We start from the raw sequence: 21256 nt of genomic DNA on the forward strand, positions 1-21256 counted from the left end.
AGTAACACTGCAGCCTGCAGACTTATTCCTGCAGCATCTGGAGATTCAAACAAACTTTCAGTTTCCCTTAAAGGCACTACAATTTTCTGCTTTGTACTGTAACATTTTTTATTTTTAGTTAGAAAATCCTTATGCAAGATCTAGACTAGGCTATAGCCCAGTGGGCCAAACCCACTCCTTGATTTATTTCTTGCACAGCATTAGCTTTGCTATAAAGATTTTACATGTGATCCCACCAGTCACAGCAGGTGTGCACTCCCCTAATTTCCAAGCCTTTGATTTTCATTTGGCTGTTGAGAAGGAATGCCCAAAGGAAAACCTTCAGTCTAAGACTGAGAAGTTAAATTGGCTAAATCAAGTGAAATTAAATGAAGTTATTCCAATGCTGACTTTTTTGTAAGCACAGAACACGAAGCTCACAATTTTGAAAAGCCCATGCAAAGCTGCAGAATTCACACTGCACAACTGCTAATCAAGAGGAGCTGATTTATATTCCATAATTTGAAGTCAATATCTATGTTTTTTTCTCCTGGAACTTTTTTTGCCCAGATGATTAAATAAAACCACAACAAGCAGAGGTTTATTCCCCTCCCTGCTTCCCCCCCCCCAAATGATTTGTTACAGAACCGATTCTGGACCACTTGGCCTCCTCCAAGGCTGTCCTACAGGGAAAGTTTATCAAAAGCTGTCAGTGTTTTCATCACTGCACAATACAGCTCCCATTTCAAACCCAGAAATTGTTTATTGTCAAGTCCAAGGTTGAGCCCCATTTTTAATGTGAAGGGTTGTACAGAACTGCCAGATTGTCAAGTGGAATGATTTAATATCTCCTCCCAGAGCAGGCAGCACAAGCATGCTCGTTGGTTGAGTTTGATGCACTATGGAGTCACAAGTCCCTTCTGCCATTCACATTTGCAAAGACAAGTGACAATTCAGCCTTACAAAACACAGCCTATGGACACAACTGGCTGGCAGGGTGAGCCAAAAGCTACCCAGAAATTTCTATGCCTGTGAGCCTTACAGTGATTCCCAGTGTTTGGAAACAAGCCTTCCTGCCTCATCTTTTTTGCCATTCTCCCCCACTTTTCTGCTGCACCCCTGTGTTACAGACCACTGTACCTGTGGCCTTTGCCTCCTCCTCTCTGCCCTGGACACCAGCTTCTCACCCCTGGGTGATGCCTTCCAATGTGTTTCTCTGATCCCCAAATGCATCCAGGTCTCTAAGCTCCACTGATTAAAGAATATGTAAACAAACTCTGTTTTCAGGGCATGCCAATATTCTTCTAACAAGCCCTAGTGTCAGTTTCTCACTCAAACAATGGAGGGTGGTTTTGACAATGGACTTGCAAACTGTACTTATTTAGCACAATATGCTATAAATTTTCTTCCATTTAAGTTGTGCTACTAAATAAATGAGGGTTCTCATGCATAGGACTCCAGTGTTTTTGCCTGATGAACACTGTAAAATGTCATAATAAAAGTATTCTCTTTGACTTTTTGTATGCTAGAATAGTAAATCAATTTTGGAATTACATTTGGTTCTGCTTATCTTGTTTATTCTTTTTTTTTTTTCCCCTTAAACATGAGGATCAAAGTATGGATAATTCTGACATCTAAGATGATGACTCAGACTGCAGGTGTATAACTGGTTGCACAAAATGTTTGATTCCACAGGGAATTCAAGTTGTGACATTATTCTTTGTAACTGCTATTATTTGATTCCATAAGTGCACATTTTACTAATACCAGGGTGCACCTTCTTTGTCTGGAAATGAAACCCATCACACATGGTATTTTGAGCTTTGTTCTAGAGCTGTGTTTGCAGCTGCACCATTTGTAAAGAAGACGAGTGTGCAGCAGTAGGGATGTGGTTGCTAAGGGCTTGAAAACTTGCAGTCATGCAGTAACTGTGCAGCAGGCAGCCTTATACACCACATTATTTCCCCATGCTACTGACTCATTCCCACAAATGACAAGGAAAGAGGTGGGTTTGGTGCAGGGAAACATCATTCTGTCTCAAGGCAGTACTGAAATAGGCTTTGACTATGACAGTCAATCTTAAAGAGCAAATGTGCCAAAGCTGCCCATTCCCAGCAGCACACACACACACAATCATTGCTGGCAAGGAGCATTTTTTAGTAGGAGAAATGCAAACATGAACTGGGATGCTGAAGCAAGAATCGTTAGCAATGTGGGATCGTTGTACATGTGCCCAACGCCTCCACAAGATGCATTCATCTTTTAAATTTATCTCTTTAACATCTGAACTCAGACAAGACTACTGCAATTAATTGGCAACTTAAACACTACCAGATTATAAGGCACTGTTAACACCTGCATCTCTGATCTGCAGGGATGGCTTTGATATTATTTTTTCTTTTGACAAGCGGGCGATAGCGGATATCCTTTAAGCCGGTATTTAATGAAGCCCTCCATAAATCCATCAACACTTGCTAAGGGAAACTACAATAAAGCTCATACTGCCATAGGCTCTGTTATCAAGAGAACATTTGGCATTCCCATAATGAAGTTTCAGAGCAGATACTTTTCACGTTCATCTGGGGAAGTGCTGGTTTTGTATAGGATCTTTTTCTTCCTCGCAATTCTATGTTGCAGATCAAAACCAAAACAACCCTCCCATGCCCAGTTTTCAAAACAATAATATTCAATCTGTCATTCATCTAGGACAGCTGTCAAATATAAGAAGAAAAAGGTGCAACTTTCTAGACAAACTCACATTTGTTAGCTCTTGAAATGACTTTACTGTTATCCTGCACACGTGATAAAAAATGTAAAGCTATAAATTGAGAATGGTATTTGTTACCCATTTTATCACCTCCTCCTCCCTCTACATAAAGTGGTTATTTTGTCAGCTAAGGCTGAAAGAATTTATGGGCAAAAAGAATAGATAACGAGGAAATTCTTAATTTTTTCCAAATCCATTGGAGTACATTTATTATGAAAGGTGATTTAGGTAGCCCAAATCAGCAAATCACCTGAATGTGTGTTGGATTTTAAGGACCTGGGTATCAAACTAATTTCATGGAAACAATCAAGTGTGTGAAAAACAAACAAAAAAATTTATATATGCTTGGTATTCTGAACATCTAGGCTGCATGGAGACATTTTTTTCTAGAACAAATATTGCAAAGTGTGTCTACAGAACTGTAAAGGGCTTTTAAGCCAATTCAGAGGAATGTGCATGACAATATGAATAAAAGGTTTCTGGACAAAGTCTAGATTACTACCCTAAGAATAGAGGTTATTTGCAAGGTATTTGTTTATCCCATATATTCCTCATGCATCACCTTTCTGTTCCAAACACAATGTTCTGTGCTTCTAGCCCTCACATGGCTTTATTTTCATAAACCAGAGGGGTTTTTTCAGGGTTTTTTGTTTGCATTTTTCAGATAACCTTTAATAAAAATGGTATCTTATTATCAGCTTTTAATCATATTTGCCACTGAACCCATGTAAGTAAAAGCATAGAAACATCAGAAAGCCCTCTGGTCTGACCATACAACACAAAAAGGTTCAGAGAAAGCCTCAGCACTATAGCAGTAACCTCACGGGATCACACAGATACTAAGGCAACTTTTTGGTTTTATTTTGCAGATGGAAACCATCATCTCTCCTGATACCAAATGTCTTGCAAACCCTGCAGTAAACACTTTTTTTTTCACAAGGAAAACCTTAAAATTAATACAATACTCATCTCTTTTCCTGTTTTAGCCTCTCTCTGTCCTCCCATCCACTCAAGCACCTCAGCCAGGTCCTTTCCCCTCTGCAGATCCAGGTTCAGTGGTCGTTTACACTTTGCTCCAGGTTCTATTTATCAGCTCCCACCTCCTCACTGCCAGCTGTTGCAAAGGCAATCAGCCTCATTGAGCTCAGCTTGAGAGCTCATTATCTACCTGACTTTCAGAACAACTCTCCTCCTCAAAGTTCACAATTTTTTGGAAAGTTTTGAACACAAAGGGGGGGGGAGTGTCAAGAAAATGTTTCTTTTCAGGACTAGAGCCAATACCTTAAGGTAACATAATGCACCTTTTTTTTTTTTTTTTTCCCCATCTTTGAAGTTCAAATTTAACATTTCAAGTATGCCAGCCCTTACCTTAACTCATGCAAGTGAATATGCTACTTATAAAAAAGCAACAGCCTGGGCAAATCCTCTGTGTGATGAGCAAATGAAGCAATACCAAATAAGACAGAAGAGTCCTTTGGGCAAGAAGAGAAGCTAATGAGGGGAGACAGTGCACATACCGTGCTCACTTCTGCTCTCACACCCATGTGACTGTATTACCTTTGGTAAACTTGTTCCTAATTCAGCATAGGAAGGAAGAGAAACAGCTTTTTCAATTGTCAAGTGCCATGTTACTGTAACCTGTGCCCATGAGTTCCACCAGGCTGTTTCAGAAGGCGTTGGTTCATCTCGTGTATCAGGGAGCAGTCGATTCTCAGTCCCGCTGGCTCCAGAAACACTTCTGCCCTCCAGCAGCAGTACCCCTATGGCACAGCCTGCCAAGTAGGTCCTACCCATTCTTCAAGTATTGTAATCAGATCCATGACTTGCCCGCAGCAGCTTAGCCAGGGATCCTGCTACACTCCAGCCTGGAGCTGCCTGGTCACTGAGCTGAGAGATGCAGCTTAGGGCACGGTGAGAACTCAGGACCATGGCCCAGAGTAGAGCCTTGCAGTGCCAGGTCCCATCATTTCATTTTCGTGGCTGTCTGCCCAGCAAAGTCAGGCTCAAGCACCTGATTAGAGCAGCTCTATGCTGCAGGAGCCACTTGGATGAGGAGAAACCAGCAGATACTATACCAAGGCTTCTTGCAAGCAAAAACTTTTTTCCTCCTGCTGCTGAGGTGTTTTCATAGCATCATCAGTGGAGAGCAGGCTTGTTATCACAGGGGCTTTTGAAGCCAGGCCACTTTTTCAAAATATCCACAGCTGGCCCATGCTGGAGAGCAGATTTCCCAGATAGGGTCCCCAGTGCCACCTGTGTAAGGAACCAGCCAGAAATCCATCCCTAAGAGCAGTAGCTCTGGCAGCAAGCCTATCCCTGCACGCAGAGCACCACAGCTCTCCAAGCAGGTTATAATCTAAGAGATTGAGAACAATATCCCTGCTGGCACAAGGATAGTTTATTTTTACTTACCACAACTGAGAGATCTCTTGCTATACTCATCCATTGCAGTTCAGATTGCAATTCCTTTGTTTCCCTAAACAGCAAAGGTTCACAATTTCTTCTGCAGGAAATATTCCGCCCCCTGGAACCATAGTGCTGTTTTTAAAAACAGTCTTTGTGTAGACAAGTTAGGTGTATGCTTTCCACCTTCTCACACATGTACCAGGTGTTGTTTCCTTTCCTTCTGCTCCCATTTATTTTGCCTGCCTTCCTGGACCACCCTCACACTAGGTCCTCCCTTCCCCACCCCTTCTTTTTCCATTCCTGAAGAGCTTGTGGTAGAGTAAGTGTCTCCTTTGTCTTTTTTCTGCTCCCAAGTATGAATGACCCTTGTGCAGTATGACCCATGACTGGGCAGCACCCATTCACCAGAAGGGCACACTGGTTCTGTATCATTTTACTCCTGATTACTTCCTGATTGAAAAATAGATTTGCTAGTTTAGGTTGTGAGTACCAGAATCTCAACACTTTTTCCATTGTATCAGGACTGTTTTCAGAACTGTTATGTTTTGCTCTTCAGGGGCAGTTACTTATTCTATACAACCATCAGCTTCAGGCATTGGCAATTTGATAATTTCGTGTTCTTTTCCGTTCCTAGAGTGACCACAGTACAGAAAATACTGCACATATAACTGTCATTCTGGTTTAGTGTGGGAATCACCATTCCTGACAGTACCTGTGTATCAAACCCCGGCTGTTCCCAATTCTAGAGGCTTCTCCACTACTGCCTGCTTTCTGCTGTTTTAAGTAACAAACTGAAGCACAATCCTAGACCATAGATTTAGAAAGTCACTAGAGACAGCATGCTGCCTATTGACCTTGCTCTTCAGGAGCCAGAAAAAGTTAAGCACTAAGTGTGAAAAAGCCATCCCAAAATTTATTCTCAAAAATGTCAACAGAAACGCAGCAGTAGATACTCAAAACTACAGAGTTCTTAAAAGTCATACATTCACAATGCAGAAACTTGACAATTGGGATGCCTTTTGTATGGTCTATGTAACAATATCCATTTTACAGTGTAAACAGGTACTGGTATGTTCTTACTTACAAGTCCAGCAGGAAAGGCACAACTCGGCATACAGAGATCATAAGCAAGAATCAGGTGCAACAACATTACACAAACTTTTGGTAATCTGCATTTTTGGGGCCTTCCACATCAGAGACTGGACTTGAAGATTTCCTGCAGTCAACAAGACTTCTTTCCATCGCTCAGTCTGTCCATACCAAACACACACTTTCCAGTCTGGTTTAGATCCCATCATACACATAATTCCAGCAGACATTAAGAGGAATAGTGAAAGGTCAATCCAGTAAGTCTTCAGGTGCTTCCACTAATACATCAGGTTTTGGTTTCAGATAGTGCATGGAAGCATCTGCTTGAATCTCAGTTCATTACAGTGGTCATTAATAGAAAAATAGACACTACAGCTACAAAAGGAAAAAATGAGGTAGATAACTTAGAATCCAGATGACTATCCCAACAACCTTCATACAATACACATGGATCATTAATTACCAGTTTGGTAGAATGCAAGTTCACAGACCACCAAGAAACTTAATGACCAAAGCAGGAATGTCATCCAAAAACCCACAAAACATTTAACCTAAGCATGAATACTTCATATTTAAATACAGGTTTACACAGACTGATCTTCTAAATTATCCAAATGAAAAAAATAACAAAACAAAAAACCACATCTCTTGCTAAGGAAACCAGTTCCCATGCCTAATTGCAACAGTCACCCGAGATTCCTTGCAGAGCTTTTAGACCTGACTTCCTAAGGCAAGTCTTCCCTTTCAAGAGAGGAAAAAAAAAAGTATATACATACCCACCCATGCTTGCTTGGGGCTCTCGGTATTGAAATAAAACATCTAGGAAAAACTGCATCTTTGGAAGTAGTTTTGGCACTATACTTGAAGGGCTGTCCTAGTAGTAGTATTAAATAAGCAGCAGTTAACAATACAGAGGATTAATTCCCTAGGAGCAGTGATTAAAGAAAAACAGCAACTTTCTTTTCATAGAATTTCTGAGGCAAAAAAGTAATTAAAAAAAAAATGTAGTTTTTATAGCCATTATAGTAAAAAGTACATTCAGAAACCACACAGAGCCAAAAATCCAAACAGAAAAACTATTTCTAAGAGGGTGGCAGACATTCTAGGATATTTACCCGCATTAATAGTTTTATTTCTCATCAGTAAATAGAAGCTTTTCCATCAACAGTAGGTTGTTTCCACTCTATTCAAAACCCCCAATAATTTCACTCCTAAACAAAGAGGTAAATATTCTAACCTTTGGAATTTCAAGTTGCAGAAACTTCTGTAAGGCTGTACACATTAAAGTCACACGTAAGAACTACTTTGCAAGACCCGCATCTTTCCAAATAGAAGGAAATCCTATTCTTTATTATTTACTATTTGCAAAGCAATATCATGATTGTACTCTGGGCAACTCTTACAAAGACAACCATAAAATCATTTGCACGTCAATAGGAAAATAGGAGGCTGAAGTGGAATCTCTTAAAAATATATGTTTGCGTATATATATATTTGTTCTTTCTGTACGTCAGCTTCACTAGAGTTTTTAACTAACAGCAATTTTGTTCTCCTCCATGAAGTGAGGGAACTGGTGTTTTGGCACATTGTCTGCAGCAGCACCACTGGCCTTCTCTGTATCAGATCCAGTCCCAGACTGGGTCCCATCTATTTTGGAGACTGTAGCAGTATTTATTGCTGAACCTCCCCCAATAGTGACTGGAAGGGCAGGTAAGCCACCGCTCTGGATCACCGAGATCTCATTAGTCTTCATTGCTATGCCATTGCTGAGTACTGCTGCATACTGATTCCATACTGTGGGGTCAATGCTCACTGAAGGAGGCATCATATCCTTGGGAAACATTTCAGATACCTTCTTGGGATCATTGCCCAGCAGAGCCATCGGGTTATCAATTGAAAGCCGCCTTCCCCGCCTGGCAGAGTTATTCCACATGTGAGTTCCTACATGGACCTTCCAGAAAGGGGAAGAAAGTAGAGAATCATTAATACTGCAGCAGTTCTTCTACGGTATACCCAAGTTCTGCTTTGCCTGTTGCCCAAAAGAAATCATGCATGCTCCATTTGCATCCAGGTAAGCATTTATGCTGGCGAGCTCTTCTCTCTTTGTTCTCTTCCTGGCATGCGTAAGATGCAGTCATTCTACTCCCTGACATCACCACATCAACTGCTGAAGTGCTTCTAGGACTGGGTTTTTACACTTACGGTGTGGTGCTCCCCAGAAAAGCCACATTACTTGCTGTGACCATCCTACATTGAAAACACCCCCAAAAAACCTAAATAACAACAAAAAACCCCACCTAGCTAATGAAAAAAAAAAACGCAAAACAACAAAACCACACACAAAAAAAGAACCCAACCCACAAAACAACTCACCAAGAAATTTGGAAGGTTACCCTTTAGCCAAAATCTTCCACACCACAAACATACTGCTAGTGCTTCCAGCAAGTGACTGCAGAGTACTTTCTCTCCACAACAGCATTTATGCAAGAGGACTGAAGAGCCTGAAGAGGTTTTCATGGGTTCAGAGGTTCACAGAAGCCTCTGAGAGAGTGAGGGGGCTGCAAGTTCCTTACAGGGCAAATGATTACTCTGACAGTAAGAGCAGACTTGCAGCACTTCAGTGGGTGCTTTTGACACAATCCCTAAATACTTTGTGCCATCTGAGGACTATCTTCTCAGTTTTATCCCCCCCCATCCTGCATGGTGTTTCTAGCAGTGCAGTGCAATGTGTGTAGTCTGCAAGTATCATTTTATAGCATGCAGTGAAATGTTCTTGCCTTGGACACATCCAAATCCAAATGAAAATAAATGAATCTGCTCAGTAAGGGCTAAGCCTTCCCTACCATTCATAAAAAAAAAAAAAAGTCAATGACAGCAGTAAAGATATCTGTAGATGATCTCAGTACACTGTTTATCATCAAGGAACTCAGGAAAGCGAGTCAGAAGTACAAGGTAACCTTTTGAGGAACTAAAAGAAAATCAAAGCTGTTCCCAAAGGCAGGAAAAATATTAGCAATAGTTTCTCTCTGGTATGACTTTCCTCAACAACAGAAATCACAACCTAGGAGATGCCTTACCTTCAGATTTCCTTTTGTTGTAAAGGCTCTCCCACAGATGGTGCAGGCAAATGGCTTTTCACCAGTATGGGTCCGTTCATGAATCTGAAGGGCACTGGCAGAGGAGAAGTTCTTCCCACACGTAGTGCAGATGTGCTGTTTGGCAGGACGGCAGAATTTTGGTCGTGGCACAAGGAGAGGGGCAACACCAGGGGAGAGAGCTGGTGGGCCAATGAAATGGCTAGTGCTAATGGGACGCTCACTGGGCATCTCCATTTTTATGAGGGCTGGTGGGGCTCTAACAAAAGCAGTTGGAATACCACTTCGACCTGGAAAGAAAGCAAAGATAACATTCATCCCAACCTCCTTCTGCTTCCAAACTTGCATCCAGCTAAGATACCAGAGGCCTTTTGGAGCTGCACATGCCTTAAGGGCATGCCTGCAAAGCCCTGGAAAGACACATGGTAGGGCTACTACTACACTTGCTAGAATGCTCCGAAATAATTTGGTTCATCACCATTTGTGTTGGTGAGCCTAGTTAAAGAAATCTCACTTTCTGATCAGATTCAGATCACTGCTAGCCTCAGTGTGAAAAAGCTCAAAACCCTCACAAAGGATTCCAGAGTTTCAATACCACATTCTTGGGTTAAGCAGTTATCCATGAAACACATGCATGTCTCCCTATAAGAGCTATAGGGAAGTATAAGGTGATCCCATGAAAGACGGTAAGTTCCCAGGGTTTGTTTATTTTAAGGACCTTTCTGCTCCCCACTTAGCAAGGGAGAACAGTACTTAGGTCTTCAAATTTTTCAAGTGTGGTTGAGTCAGGAAAACTTGGTAGGGCACAGGTCCCTATCCTAACAGAGGACAAGAAGGTAGGGAAAGGATTTTTTTTACTTCTGTTGGTCCTTTCAGAGATGGGTTTCCTCCAGCCCTACTACCCCACCCCCAGTTACTGCCAGCATTTCATATGACTCACCATATTCTCCATTCACAAAGTGTAACCCAGGTTCTTCTTTAATAACCTTTCGACCAATATTGCCGTAAGTTAAATCCAAAGCACCGATGACTCCTTCCATTTCTCCAGAAGCATTTTCAGGACCCTCCGATTTACTGCCCGTGCCCGTATCATCTTGATTATTGCAGGTAGGTGACTTTGACCTTACGCTCTCAGCTTGGCTGTTGGCTGGGGACAGAGCCTGGATTGATGCAGACTCGGACGCAGCAGGACTCCTGCCATTCTGATAATCTGGATCTCCTGCCACAGAAGATGAATCATTTGTCATGCCATCACTTTCTGCTGAGCCATTGTCACTGGACTTCAAGCTGCTTTGCCGCTGCAAGTTCAAAGCAGAGTTGACAATCTTCATTTGATTCTCCAGTGCTGCAATACCAGAGAAGGTGGCTGTGGTGGCTGGTGACTCTGATTGTGCGTTGTATGGAGTAGGAGGTTTTGAAGAACTCCTGGGGCCATCCTGAGAGTCCAGGTCCTCTTCCACCTCTATGCTTTCTATAGTCTCATCTGGGCGACTGATGTCTCCGTTCTTCTCAGCTGCAGTAGGATCCACATCAGTATTGTCACAAGTGTTTTCTGGCATCGGTGTATTGGGTATTTGTCCCCCCATGTGCATACGGATATGCTGCTGCAACACGACTGCATTTGTAAACTTCTTCTGGCAAATAGGACACGAATGTTGCATCTTCAAAGGAGTATTGGCCCGGTGGACACCATAATGAGTTTTAAGGTTCCCTTTAGTGGAGAAGGCACGGCCACAGATTTTACACTTGAATGGCCTCTCTCCAGTGTGAGTGCGATAATGCATTTTGAGTGAACTCTGGCAGCTCAGCACTCTGTGACAGATCAGACACTCATTGGGGTCAGCAGTGGATTTGTCGATATTTTCAACGAGTTGCTGAAGCTTTGATGTTTCTGAGCCTTGCTCGTTTGACCCACTTACATGGAAGATGCTCACGCTGCAGCTAGCTTGTGGTGAACTCAAGCTCTGCTCTGTTCCTGATTCATGACCGACTGCCCCAGATGAGGAAGAGCCACCTTCACTTTCTGGAGAAGGCCTTGACTGCAGGTCACTTGAGAAGGTACCAGGCAGAGACTCCTTAATGCCTGCTAGGCTGGAGACGGTCTGAGTTGCACTGGTGGCCACAGAGGTAGGCAGGGTTGTTAGGAGAGGTTTGCTATCCACAACTAGGTTAGATTCATCCAGTGGCACAGACATCCCGTATGGGATTCCAGTGCTAGTGGGAACATTGTCCAGATGCTCAGGAACCGGGTAAGGATTCATCTTTATGTGGGGGTATTTGTCTCTGTGACGCTGAAAATGCACTTTAAGGTTTCCTTTGGTTGTGAAGCGGTTTGCACAAATGTTGCACTTGTAGGGTCTTTCGCCAGTGTGGGAACGGAGGTGAATCTGCAGGGCACTGTCATTGCCAAAGACCTTGCCACAGAACTTACACTTGTGTTTGAAGAATGGCTCCTCTGCATTTGGTTTGCTTTCAGACACGCTAATGTTGGGAGGTTTTCCCTTCCCCTTCTTTGAGGAATCTATTACAGCAGAAACAGCCGAAAGCGGATTCTGGAAGATGACAGAGTTGGAAGATTGAGGTAGCAAAGGATTCGGGAACCGAGAAATGGAGCCAGGGAGGCTTCGGCTGGCCTCGGGCTTCAGGGGGAAGGAGGAGGAGAGCCCAGCAGCCAGCGAGCTGGCAGCTGCAACACCAGTGTTAGAATGAGGTAGTTTTCCTTGCTTCAAGGATTCCAGCGATAGGCTCTGGCTTCCAGCTTTTTGTCCGATCAAAGCAACGGCAGCCGACAGTTGCTGAGACATGTGAGCGCCCAGAGCTTTTAGGGGATCAGTAGCAGCTGCTATAGAAGGATGCAGGGCATGGGGAGCCATCATGGCAATCTGAATGCGAATCTGCTCCGTCAACTGAATTTGCTGGAGCTGCTGCTGCTGCAGACACACGAGCTGTTCCAGGATCATGGGGATAGCATTAAAACTGGCTGCTGAAGAAGCAATGGCATCGGAGGTCCGCTGGTTCACAGCCACTTTAGTGCCACGTATCGTCTGCAAAGTCACATTAGTGTTTGGTACTTTGGATTTTGGTAGATAGCTTAGCCCAGGAGCTGCAGGCACGACGGGGGGTTCTATTTTGAGGTACATTCCTCCTACTGACTCGGTATCCATTTTTCCTTCTCTCTTTTCCATAGAACCAGTGCAGCCCTTTGCCTGAATGTCCTTGCGTGTCCTGCTATCCATGCGATCACTTGGAAAGCTCCCTAGAGAAGCTTCAGAGAAGCTTTCAGGGGGTACTGTTCCCTCACTGTCATTCATGATTAGAACAGGTGGATTTTTAGTGCAATTTTTCTTATGCTCAAGAAATTCAGAGAGATCAAAGAATTCTGCACAGCATTTCTCACAGATTTTAGTTTCTTCCGTGCGGCACCTTTTGGAACTCATTTCACCATCTCCGTCACCTGGGACGTCTTGTGGACTCCCTTAAAATAAAAGAAAGTCACATTATTAATAGCTAAATTTATTATTTATTTATTTATTATTTATTTATAGACTATTTCCTATGCTTAAGATTACTGACTTCACCCAAATTGCAAGTAAAGATACTAGACACTGGAATCAGGTTTGCAGATTAATCTAAATTCAGATCTTTGTTTTGCTGGCAATTCATTTGTAGCCCCAAAGAAATCTGCATCTCAGATCTAATAAAAACACTACTAATACATAAGGAAAGTCACAGAGGGAAGAGGTTTATTCCAAGTCCCTTTAAACAGGTAAAACAGGTAAAAAAAAGGAGTGCAGTGTGGCAGCTAACACCTGCAAAGCAGCTAGAAAGGAACACAACTTGAGGAAGACAGAAAACTGTAACACTGAGCAACACAAAATTATTTTGTGAACCTCTGAAAAGCCACAGTAGTGAATAACTCACAGAGCCCACACACAGGTATGAGCCTACATTGGTACTGATGATCCTTCATTAGATAGAGTATCGATAAGTCCTTGCAAAAGAAATGAAGTTGTTTCAGACCCACTGAGGACACCCTTATTATCTGCAACTCACCCCATTTTAGGGAGAGGAAAAGCAAAGCTGCTCTGCAAGTCCACTCCTACCCTTTCTCCACCAGTGCCCAAGAGATTAAACTGAGCATAACTTGCATGTGGACAAAAAAAAAAACCCCAAAAAATCCAAAACAAAACCAAACCAAACAAACAAGCAATACTGTGCAGAGAACTATCAGAAAGGAAAGAGAGGTTAAGAAAAATTCTAAACCAAAACAGGATGTTATTGCTCAGTGTAGCCATCCTTCAAGCAACAAACTCGCACCCAGCTCGACAGGCAAGCACAAGGGGCTTGAGGGGCTGGAGTTCTCTGGAGGTAAAAATTAAGGCTCATAGAGCTGAGAGGTAAGCAGGAAGGACTGCAGATGTTTTACAGCTTCCACCAGGTGAAATGTTCTGTAACTCATAAATTGTTCCCACTTTGATGGGTGTGCCACGAGTGTAGTAACCAAGCACAAAACATCCCACATGCCCACCAGGGCAGACTGCAGACCCCTCCACCACAACTGAGAGTTTGTATTGCAAGATCTCTCTTATTCAGGTCTTGCATCTCCAGCAACTCATCTCTGGCTCCACGTTACTAGCCCACACCATCTTACTCTGCAAGCACAGGAGCTATTTGTGGCTTTCATTTTAAAGGTGTAACTGAACCACTGTAATCTGATACATATGTATATCCTGTATATGGCAGGGTGGAGGGGAAGCACATCCAACCAACAGCTCAAACATGTTGACTGTTTTGAGGTAGTGTGAAGCTCAGGAGGATTCTGCAAACCTTGCCCTTTGTAAACAATGTTGAAGATGTATATTTAAAAAAAATTAACTTCAATGATTAATGCTGATTGATGGAAAGTGCAGGTGAATATTTAAAAAAAGCCAAGCAACTTGATCAATTTTAAAATGCAAACACGAGGCCTGTTACCCTATGGCCTACAGAGCAATAAATCCAATTCTGTATGTGCGCAATTCTGTTCATCCCATACGCTCCAGGATTAAAAGTCCTTGAACAGGGAGGAAAGTTGTTCTCAGCACAGCTACAATCAAAAACTGTTGGAGTCCTCACATGTGAACAATGAAATAGCTTTCCCCCCCTCCTTCACACCCAACTTTCACAAGTCAATGAAACAATATTGAAAACAGTTTTAGCATACATATACCAGCCCAAATATTACATTGATGCCTTTACAATTGATTAAACTCTATGATAAAGTAATACAAAGAAATCCAGTCTGCTGACAACTACAGTAAGTACATGATTCAGAACTTGGTCAATAAATAGGGTCAACTGAGGTCAAGAACAGTTTTGGGGTTTTTAACTCATCTTTGCAAGAGTCTAAACAGATATTACGGGGAAACCAAGCACTTAAGAAGAAGTTTCCATAACTACGCTGTACCGGGACTCAAGAGGTCTTTACTTGCCTACTTTCTTAACTATTTCTGTCTATCCAATGAGTATTTCACAGAATAGGCTAAAACATCAAAAAACTCTTTTCCAAATCCTTCAGTACTTAGGGGTTTAACAGTAGAATCTCCCAGGCTCAACTATACTGCTTCGCCATGTTGCAAAACCTCATGATTTCCTTCAGAAAGCACAAAGCTCTTCTTCCAGTCTCTCCACTGTGAGCACATGCACTTTACCCTGCAGCCTGCACCTCCATAATGGCCATGACAAATTTTTCCAATGGATTAGAAATGTCTGCACGAAAGACTGCTGCTCATCCCCAAGGAGATATTGCAGAATAACTACATCTAGACAAGCCCTCAGATTTTACCTCTAAACAGCTTTATCTCGGTTCTCTCCCTTTCATTAATAGTTCCTTCTATTTTTTTTTTTTCTGTATCAGTCCATACTAAAATCAAAGCTCCTTTTCTAAACTCCAACACAGCTTATACTCCCAATTTTCACAACTCTGAGGAGCTCCAGAGGGAACTTAAATTAAACTTAAAACCCCTGTATCTGGCAGCAGCAGGCAGGTCAGCAGCCCTGCCTGCTCCCACTGCCACTGTCACACAGTTTACTTTCCAGTTCCCCTGACAGTAAGGCACTAACTCAGAACTCCAAAAACATCCAACTCCCAGCTTGTACCTACTGCTGCATGACAAGAAGAGTTATGCCTTATTTTTCTCCCACACCTTAGAAGAAGCAAATAAAATAGCTTCCCCTGCCTCAAAAAGGGTTTTTCTAATATACAAAGAATAAAAGCACTAAACTTGGTTGTTGCATAGTAGCTGGAATAACCCAGGACCGATTTACTTTTTCTTTAAAAACTCAACAGCTTTTGAGTCTCTTTATCTCGATTTCAAGCTACATCCTTTCCCTAGCCTCATAGAGCACCAAGCGCCTGCAATCAGAGCACTTCATTTACCAAAACCCCTCTGGCTCGCTCATCCCCCCCCCAACAGTTCTCCCTGACATGAGTTTAATGGTCTGAAAGGAGGGGGTGTCCTCTGCAAAAGCCTCCCTGCACAGCCTGCTCTCTCCACATACTGTACCAGGATTTGCCGAGGAGTAGAGCCCTGCCACAACAATTGCTTGTGCACTTCACTTAACCCTCTCCAAAGGCTTCCCAGGGATAGGACTTCTACTGTTTTTTTTATCTCCCCACCCCCGAATTTCAGGAATGTTATCTCTCAGCATCTAGTTATCCAATAAGTTAGAAGAATGCAGTAAACCCAGCAGGGGGGTTAGATTGAATCACGGGCAAATGGATGGAAAAAATTCACTATTGTGTAGGACAAGGCGGTCATCGACAAGGAAGACTGATAAAATCCACACAGCTCGAATTAAATTTTTTCTTTGAGGCAAACAGTGAAAGAGTAAAGTCTTGTCACATTTGATGTGATTTCAGAAAGGGTGCTGCTCAGATGAGTGGTAGACAAGCAATCAGTGACTTATTTTTTTCCAACTGTGATAAAATTATATGTCACTTGAATTGGGAGGAAATGGTCAGATCAAGCCTCACCCCTCATTTTTTTGGTCGGGTTTTGTCTGTCCCTTTTAAGACTTTACTACCTTTGGTGAGCTTACTTTTTCTACCGACTACATTTGATCAACTTCTTTTACTTTAACACAGCCATGCACTTCCACGGTTAAAACTAACTCATGAAGGACAAGCAAGTATCCAGTCCCAGGCATGAAAACCTCTGTTGCTCTCAGGCATCATTCTTTCCCAAAATGTTTTTTCACTGTTCCCAGCTGCAAACTTAGGTCTTCCAAGAACTTTAAACTGTTTAAAATTTGCCTTCTTCTCCCACTACGAAACACAATTTAAAGCATTTTCTTCAACTGTAACCATGATAAAATTACTTCCTTTAATATAAAAAAACAAACAAACAAAAAACAAACAAACAAAAAAAAACAAAACCCAAAACGACTGCTTACTTACAAAACTATTCCACAGGGCTTGATGTTTTCTGCACTGAATTTATCAGCAGCATTTTTTTCTACTCAAGAATGAGTCTGCAACGTGTTACACCTAACAATTAGGATTTCTCTTGCTTTCAGGTTTCTCTCTAAAAGCTTTAAATTCCTTTATTTTTACACTAAGTACCAATTCACCCTTTTGATTATCTGCCAATTGGAGCGACATGCTTGGCCAAGGACAGAATACACTATTGTGCATAAACAATATGTGTAAGGAAAAAAGGAAAAAGAAAAAAGAAAAAAAAATTAAAACCCGCAGGAAAAGTTAAGATGAGAGGCAGTGGCTTCCAGCAGTGGACATGGCTCTGGCTGCAGCTGGCAGAGCGAGGCCCCCGTTCCATAACCCTCCCGGGTCCTTACACCGGGCTGACAATTAGGGCGCAGTGGAAGCTGCCGTGATGAACCCCGTTATGACCCCCCCGCCCGTTACCTGCCGGCCGAGGCCTGCGGCGGGCCCGTCCCGTCCCGCTGCGGTCGGTGGAGGGCACTCACGGCCCGCGCTGCCGCCTCTGCCCAACGCCCCGGGCGGTGCTGCCAGGCGGGGCCACCCCGGAGAGCGCGGCGGGGACGACCCCGCACAGCTCACCCCCACCCCCCCTCGGCACCCACCTGAGCTCAACAGCTACCCAGACACTACTTAGTATGATGAGTGCTTGAAAGCAAAGGGCGAGTCCTCAACCTGGCTCCAGAAATAAGAGAAAAAAAAAAGCGCAGAGTTTTTCCCTCATCAGCAGCAGAGGCCACCGCCCTCGGCCCTACCTGCTCGGTGGCGGAGCCTCCGCGGCGGCCGTCCTCCCACCGCCCCAGCTGTAAAGGCGGCGGCCCCGGACCACACTTAACACTAGTACAGTGTTTAAGACCAAGCTAAACGGCACAAACCCCGCTGCCAAGGTCAATTGCATGAGAGTCCTAATTGTAAGCCTGACATCAACTTACCACCCACAGCAAGCAGATGGAGGCAAAGGTTAGAGCAGCAGCTCTGTCAAAACGTCACATGCCGCCGAGCCCCGCTAAAGGGCTTCATCACTACAACCAATATAATGTTTCACTTACGTAAAAGGAAAAACAAGCCGGGCATCGCTCCCCGCTCCCCCCCACCCCTCCCGGTGCTCCCACCCCCCAGACTCCCAGGCATCCTCTCACCCTTCGCACCGCGGCTACGCTCCGGCCGGGCAGCACGGGGGATGCTACCCCTGCCAGCAAACCAAGCCCTCCCTCCCGGTGGGAAGCTTCGGGACACCTACAACTGAATGAAAATAACTAAAACCACCACAAAACTTGGATTTCCTCATTAAACATCTCTTTCTCCCCCCCCTTCTTCCCACGCCTCAACTTCTGCAGAGCTCAAAGCAAGAACAGAACGTTTAAATAAAGGAAATCTTCAATTTTACCACGGGAAAAAGTTGCAGTTTTATACTGTATTTTAAAGAATTAATCAGACTTTTAATGGCAGCAATCCAGCACAATGGGCATTTTCAACCTCTTTGTGAGAATGCTAATTTTCACTATGTACTATTATTCTCCAGTGACCACCTGCTGATTTTTTGACCTGTTAATTGATCACCAGGTTAGCAGAACCGTTTCTTAACATGCCGCATTGTTCACAGAGGTGGGTCCCAAATCGCTTTGCCAAAAAAGGAACACTTGGAAAAGAGGAGATAAGGGCTTGATTTTATTATTAAGATTATGTATATACTTGATAATGTCCCAGACAAATCCCTGCGGTTATTTCGACTTTGTTATGCAGCTTCATCACTTGTTATTTATGGGCACACCTGGAGAGAGGAGTATCAAGGCTACTTTAGAGATTTGACGGCGATAAGAGGCACAGAAGCCGCAATTTTTAATTTCCGACAGTAGAAACAGAGATGATACAGGACGGGGCTCCAGTGCCGTGATCGGCACCAGCCCCCGCCGCTGTCCCCCGGGCCGCAGCCGAGGGTCCCGGCGGAGCGCGGTAGCACAGGCTCCCCCCCAGCATCTCCCATCCCGGCTCCGGCCGCTGCTGGCCCCCGACCCACAAAAGACAGCCTGTTTTAAGGCGACAGGAGAGTTCCCCCCCTCCACGCCCCAAAAGCGTCACCAGGTGCCCCGTGCCCCCCCCCCCCCAGCCTCTGCAATCTCTGCCTCGGCTCCTGGAGAGGTTTTCATCCAGGGTTTTGTTGTCAGAAGGAATGGGGGAGAAAAAAAAATAAAAAAAGCCTCAACAACAACAACAAAAAACCAGCTGGCCATTGCCCCGGAGAGCACGGTGTGTAGCGATCCTCCCCTCCCTGCACACCTCCCCCGCCCTGAGCAGGCCGCATCAGGACTTATTAACCCTTTTGTTTCAGCGCAGGCCCGGAGGTAGCTTTCCAGCAGTGGGCAGAGATTTACATGTGGAAACATCACCTCCATCCCCCAACCTAACCATATGCACAAAGGAAAACAGTCATGCATTAAACATGGGATTTATTGCCTTCTGGCCAGCTTGCTGTTTCTTAAGTCACCATTAACCGGACCCAACAATTGCACATTTCGACTCAAAGAAGAGAAGGGGGGGGGAGGAAAAAAATTAAGAGCCCGAACCTCCTGCGGGCTGGGAATAAGCAGCTCCTCTAATGTGCATTGGTATCGATCAGTTCTAGGGATGGAAAAACCCCACTCAAAACCAGTCTCTTAGGAAGAAAGAGAAGCCCAAGAAACTTCTTAGAGGACATTCAGAGATGTTGGGCACACCAACTCTCCTTAACAAATTCAGCCCTGGTCAGCACACCGCCATCCTCCCCTTCCCCACCCGGTACGTGCCCTCCTGCTCGCTCCACTCTCGTTTAGGAGCAGGATAGGCACGGCGGGAGCTTTGCCGGCACCAAGGGCGTTCATAGAGTGAGGGGGCAGAACTCGCACGGGAGCCTCGGGAGCCGGCAGCCCCCCCCCCACGGCAATGCTGATCCACAGTAAAAAGCCGGGCACGCTCCGGCACCCCGACCCGGCTACCGTGGGGGGCACCAGAAGCGGGTGCCCCCTCCACCTCTTCCTCTGTACTCCCACCTTCATCAGGACCTCAGGGATAAATTGAGCGCAAATTTAGACTTTCCTCTTACTTTAGCAAAGCAAAGGGCTACGAGATGCCCTAAAAGGAGGGAGAGCGATTCACAGTAGCAGAATCACCCACACCACCCAAATACAAAGCGCTCACGCACACCCCGCATTAGCTCACCGGAGTTATTTTAGGAAGTCGGAAATCAAAGATGGCTGGAGGTCAAGCTACAAAAGGTCCAGGGCGATTGTGATCGCCAACAAAAATAGTCCGAGGGCTTTTCTATTTTATTTCTCTTTTAAAAGCCCCACCAAAAATTCTCATGTGACCACGAGAAAGTGCTAAATGAAGATCGGGGAAACCAAACTCGACCGATTTCCTAACCTTGCGAAAATTGTTCCCAATTACCACCCCCCAACCCCCCCAGGGCTTAACACACACCCCCAGAGAGGCCTCAGGGTTCACCCTCCGTGCGACTGCACCCCGAGCGCAGCGAGGCCCGCGCAGCACCGCGGGACAAGGGAGGGTGCGGAGGGGGTGTGCGGAGCATCGAGGGGCCGCCAGCCACGCAGAGCGAGGGACCCCCTCGGCCAACTCCGCGCAGAGCCGCACTTCGAAGAAGCCCAAAGCCAGCCCCAGCCCCCCCACTCCCCCCCCCCCCTCGGGAAATACCGAGAGGCCGGTGCTCCGCGCAGCCCCGCGGAACACCACCGCGCTAGAGCTCCGCGGGGGCGCGGGGATTTAGATGCCAAAAAAAAAAAAAAAAAAAAAAAAAAAAAAAGACGCGGGGAGATGGGGGCAAAGGAGTGAGGGCTGAAGCACGAGGGTGGAAAAAGCCCCCCGGCTGCCGCCCCGGCCGCCCCCTCCGCGCATCAGGAAAGTTGGGACCCGCCGCGGCTCCGCGCCTGCCTTTGCGCCTTACCACTTGCAGCATCTGGGGGCTGCTCCTCCGAGTTGATGTGCTGGGGCTTCGCCTGCTTCCGTCGCGACATGGTGCACCAGCATCGGGAGCAAAATAGTAGCAATTATTTTCCTCTTCACAACAAATTCCTAGAGTTGGGAAATTACCCCCATTGGGCGGAATGCGCATGTCAGAGTAATTATGATTATCAATAATGCATTGCGATTTATCATGGGTCCCTGACAGCTGATTGGCCTGAGTCCAAGGGCTCACAGATTATTCAAATAAGGTCCATTGATCAGGGCGCAGCGGGGCACGCTGGGCGATGTAGTCCCGGCCCGGCCCGCCCGTATGGGCGACAAAGGCGATCGGGGCCGGGGCCGCCCCGGGCAGCCCCCCCCGGGCAGGGGGGAGGTGGGGACAGGAGCCTACTCTGAGAGTAAACAAACAAGCCGGCAGCCCGAGTTTCCAGGCTAGCGAGGGACAATACCTTTGTTATCTCACCTGCGCTTTTTATATTGTGC

General features: G+C 45.0%; 1 protein-coding gene across 1 annotated transcript; it reads right to left on the reverse strand.

The window, feature by feature from the left end:
* Nucleotides 1-6043: 6043 nt before the first annotated feature.
* On the reverse strand, nt 6044-20934 carry SALL4 (spalt like transcription factor 4). Its single transcript, XM_008497853.2, has 4 exons — nt 20754-20934; nt 10277-12811; nt 9319-9626; nt 6044-8192 (listed from the first exon to the last, which is right to left on the reverse strand). Exons 1-4 carry the CDS (start codon nt 20821-20823, stop codon nt 7770-7772), a joined length of 3336 nt encoding a protein of 1111 aa, XP_008496075.1. The 5' UTR covers nt 20824-20934; the 3' UTR covers nt 6044-7769.
* Nucleotides 20935-21256: the final 322 nt, after the last annotated feature.

The sequence above is a fragment of the Calypte anna genome, chromosome 20 (genome assembly GCF_003957555.1).
Source record: "Calypte anna isolate BGI_N300 chromosome 20, bCalAnn1_v1.p, whole genome shotgun sequence".
In the NCBI taxonomy this organism is placed as follows: domain Eukaryota; kingdom Metazoa; phylum Chordata; class Aves; order Apodiformes; family Trochilidae; genus Calypte; species Calypte anna.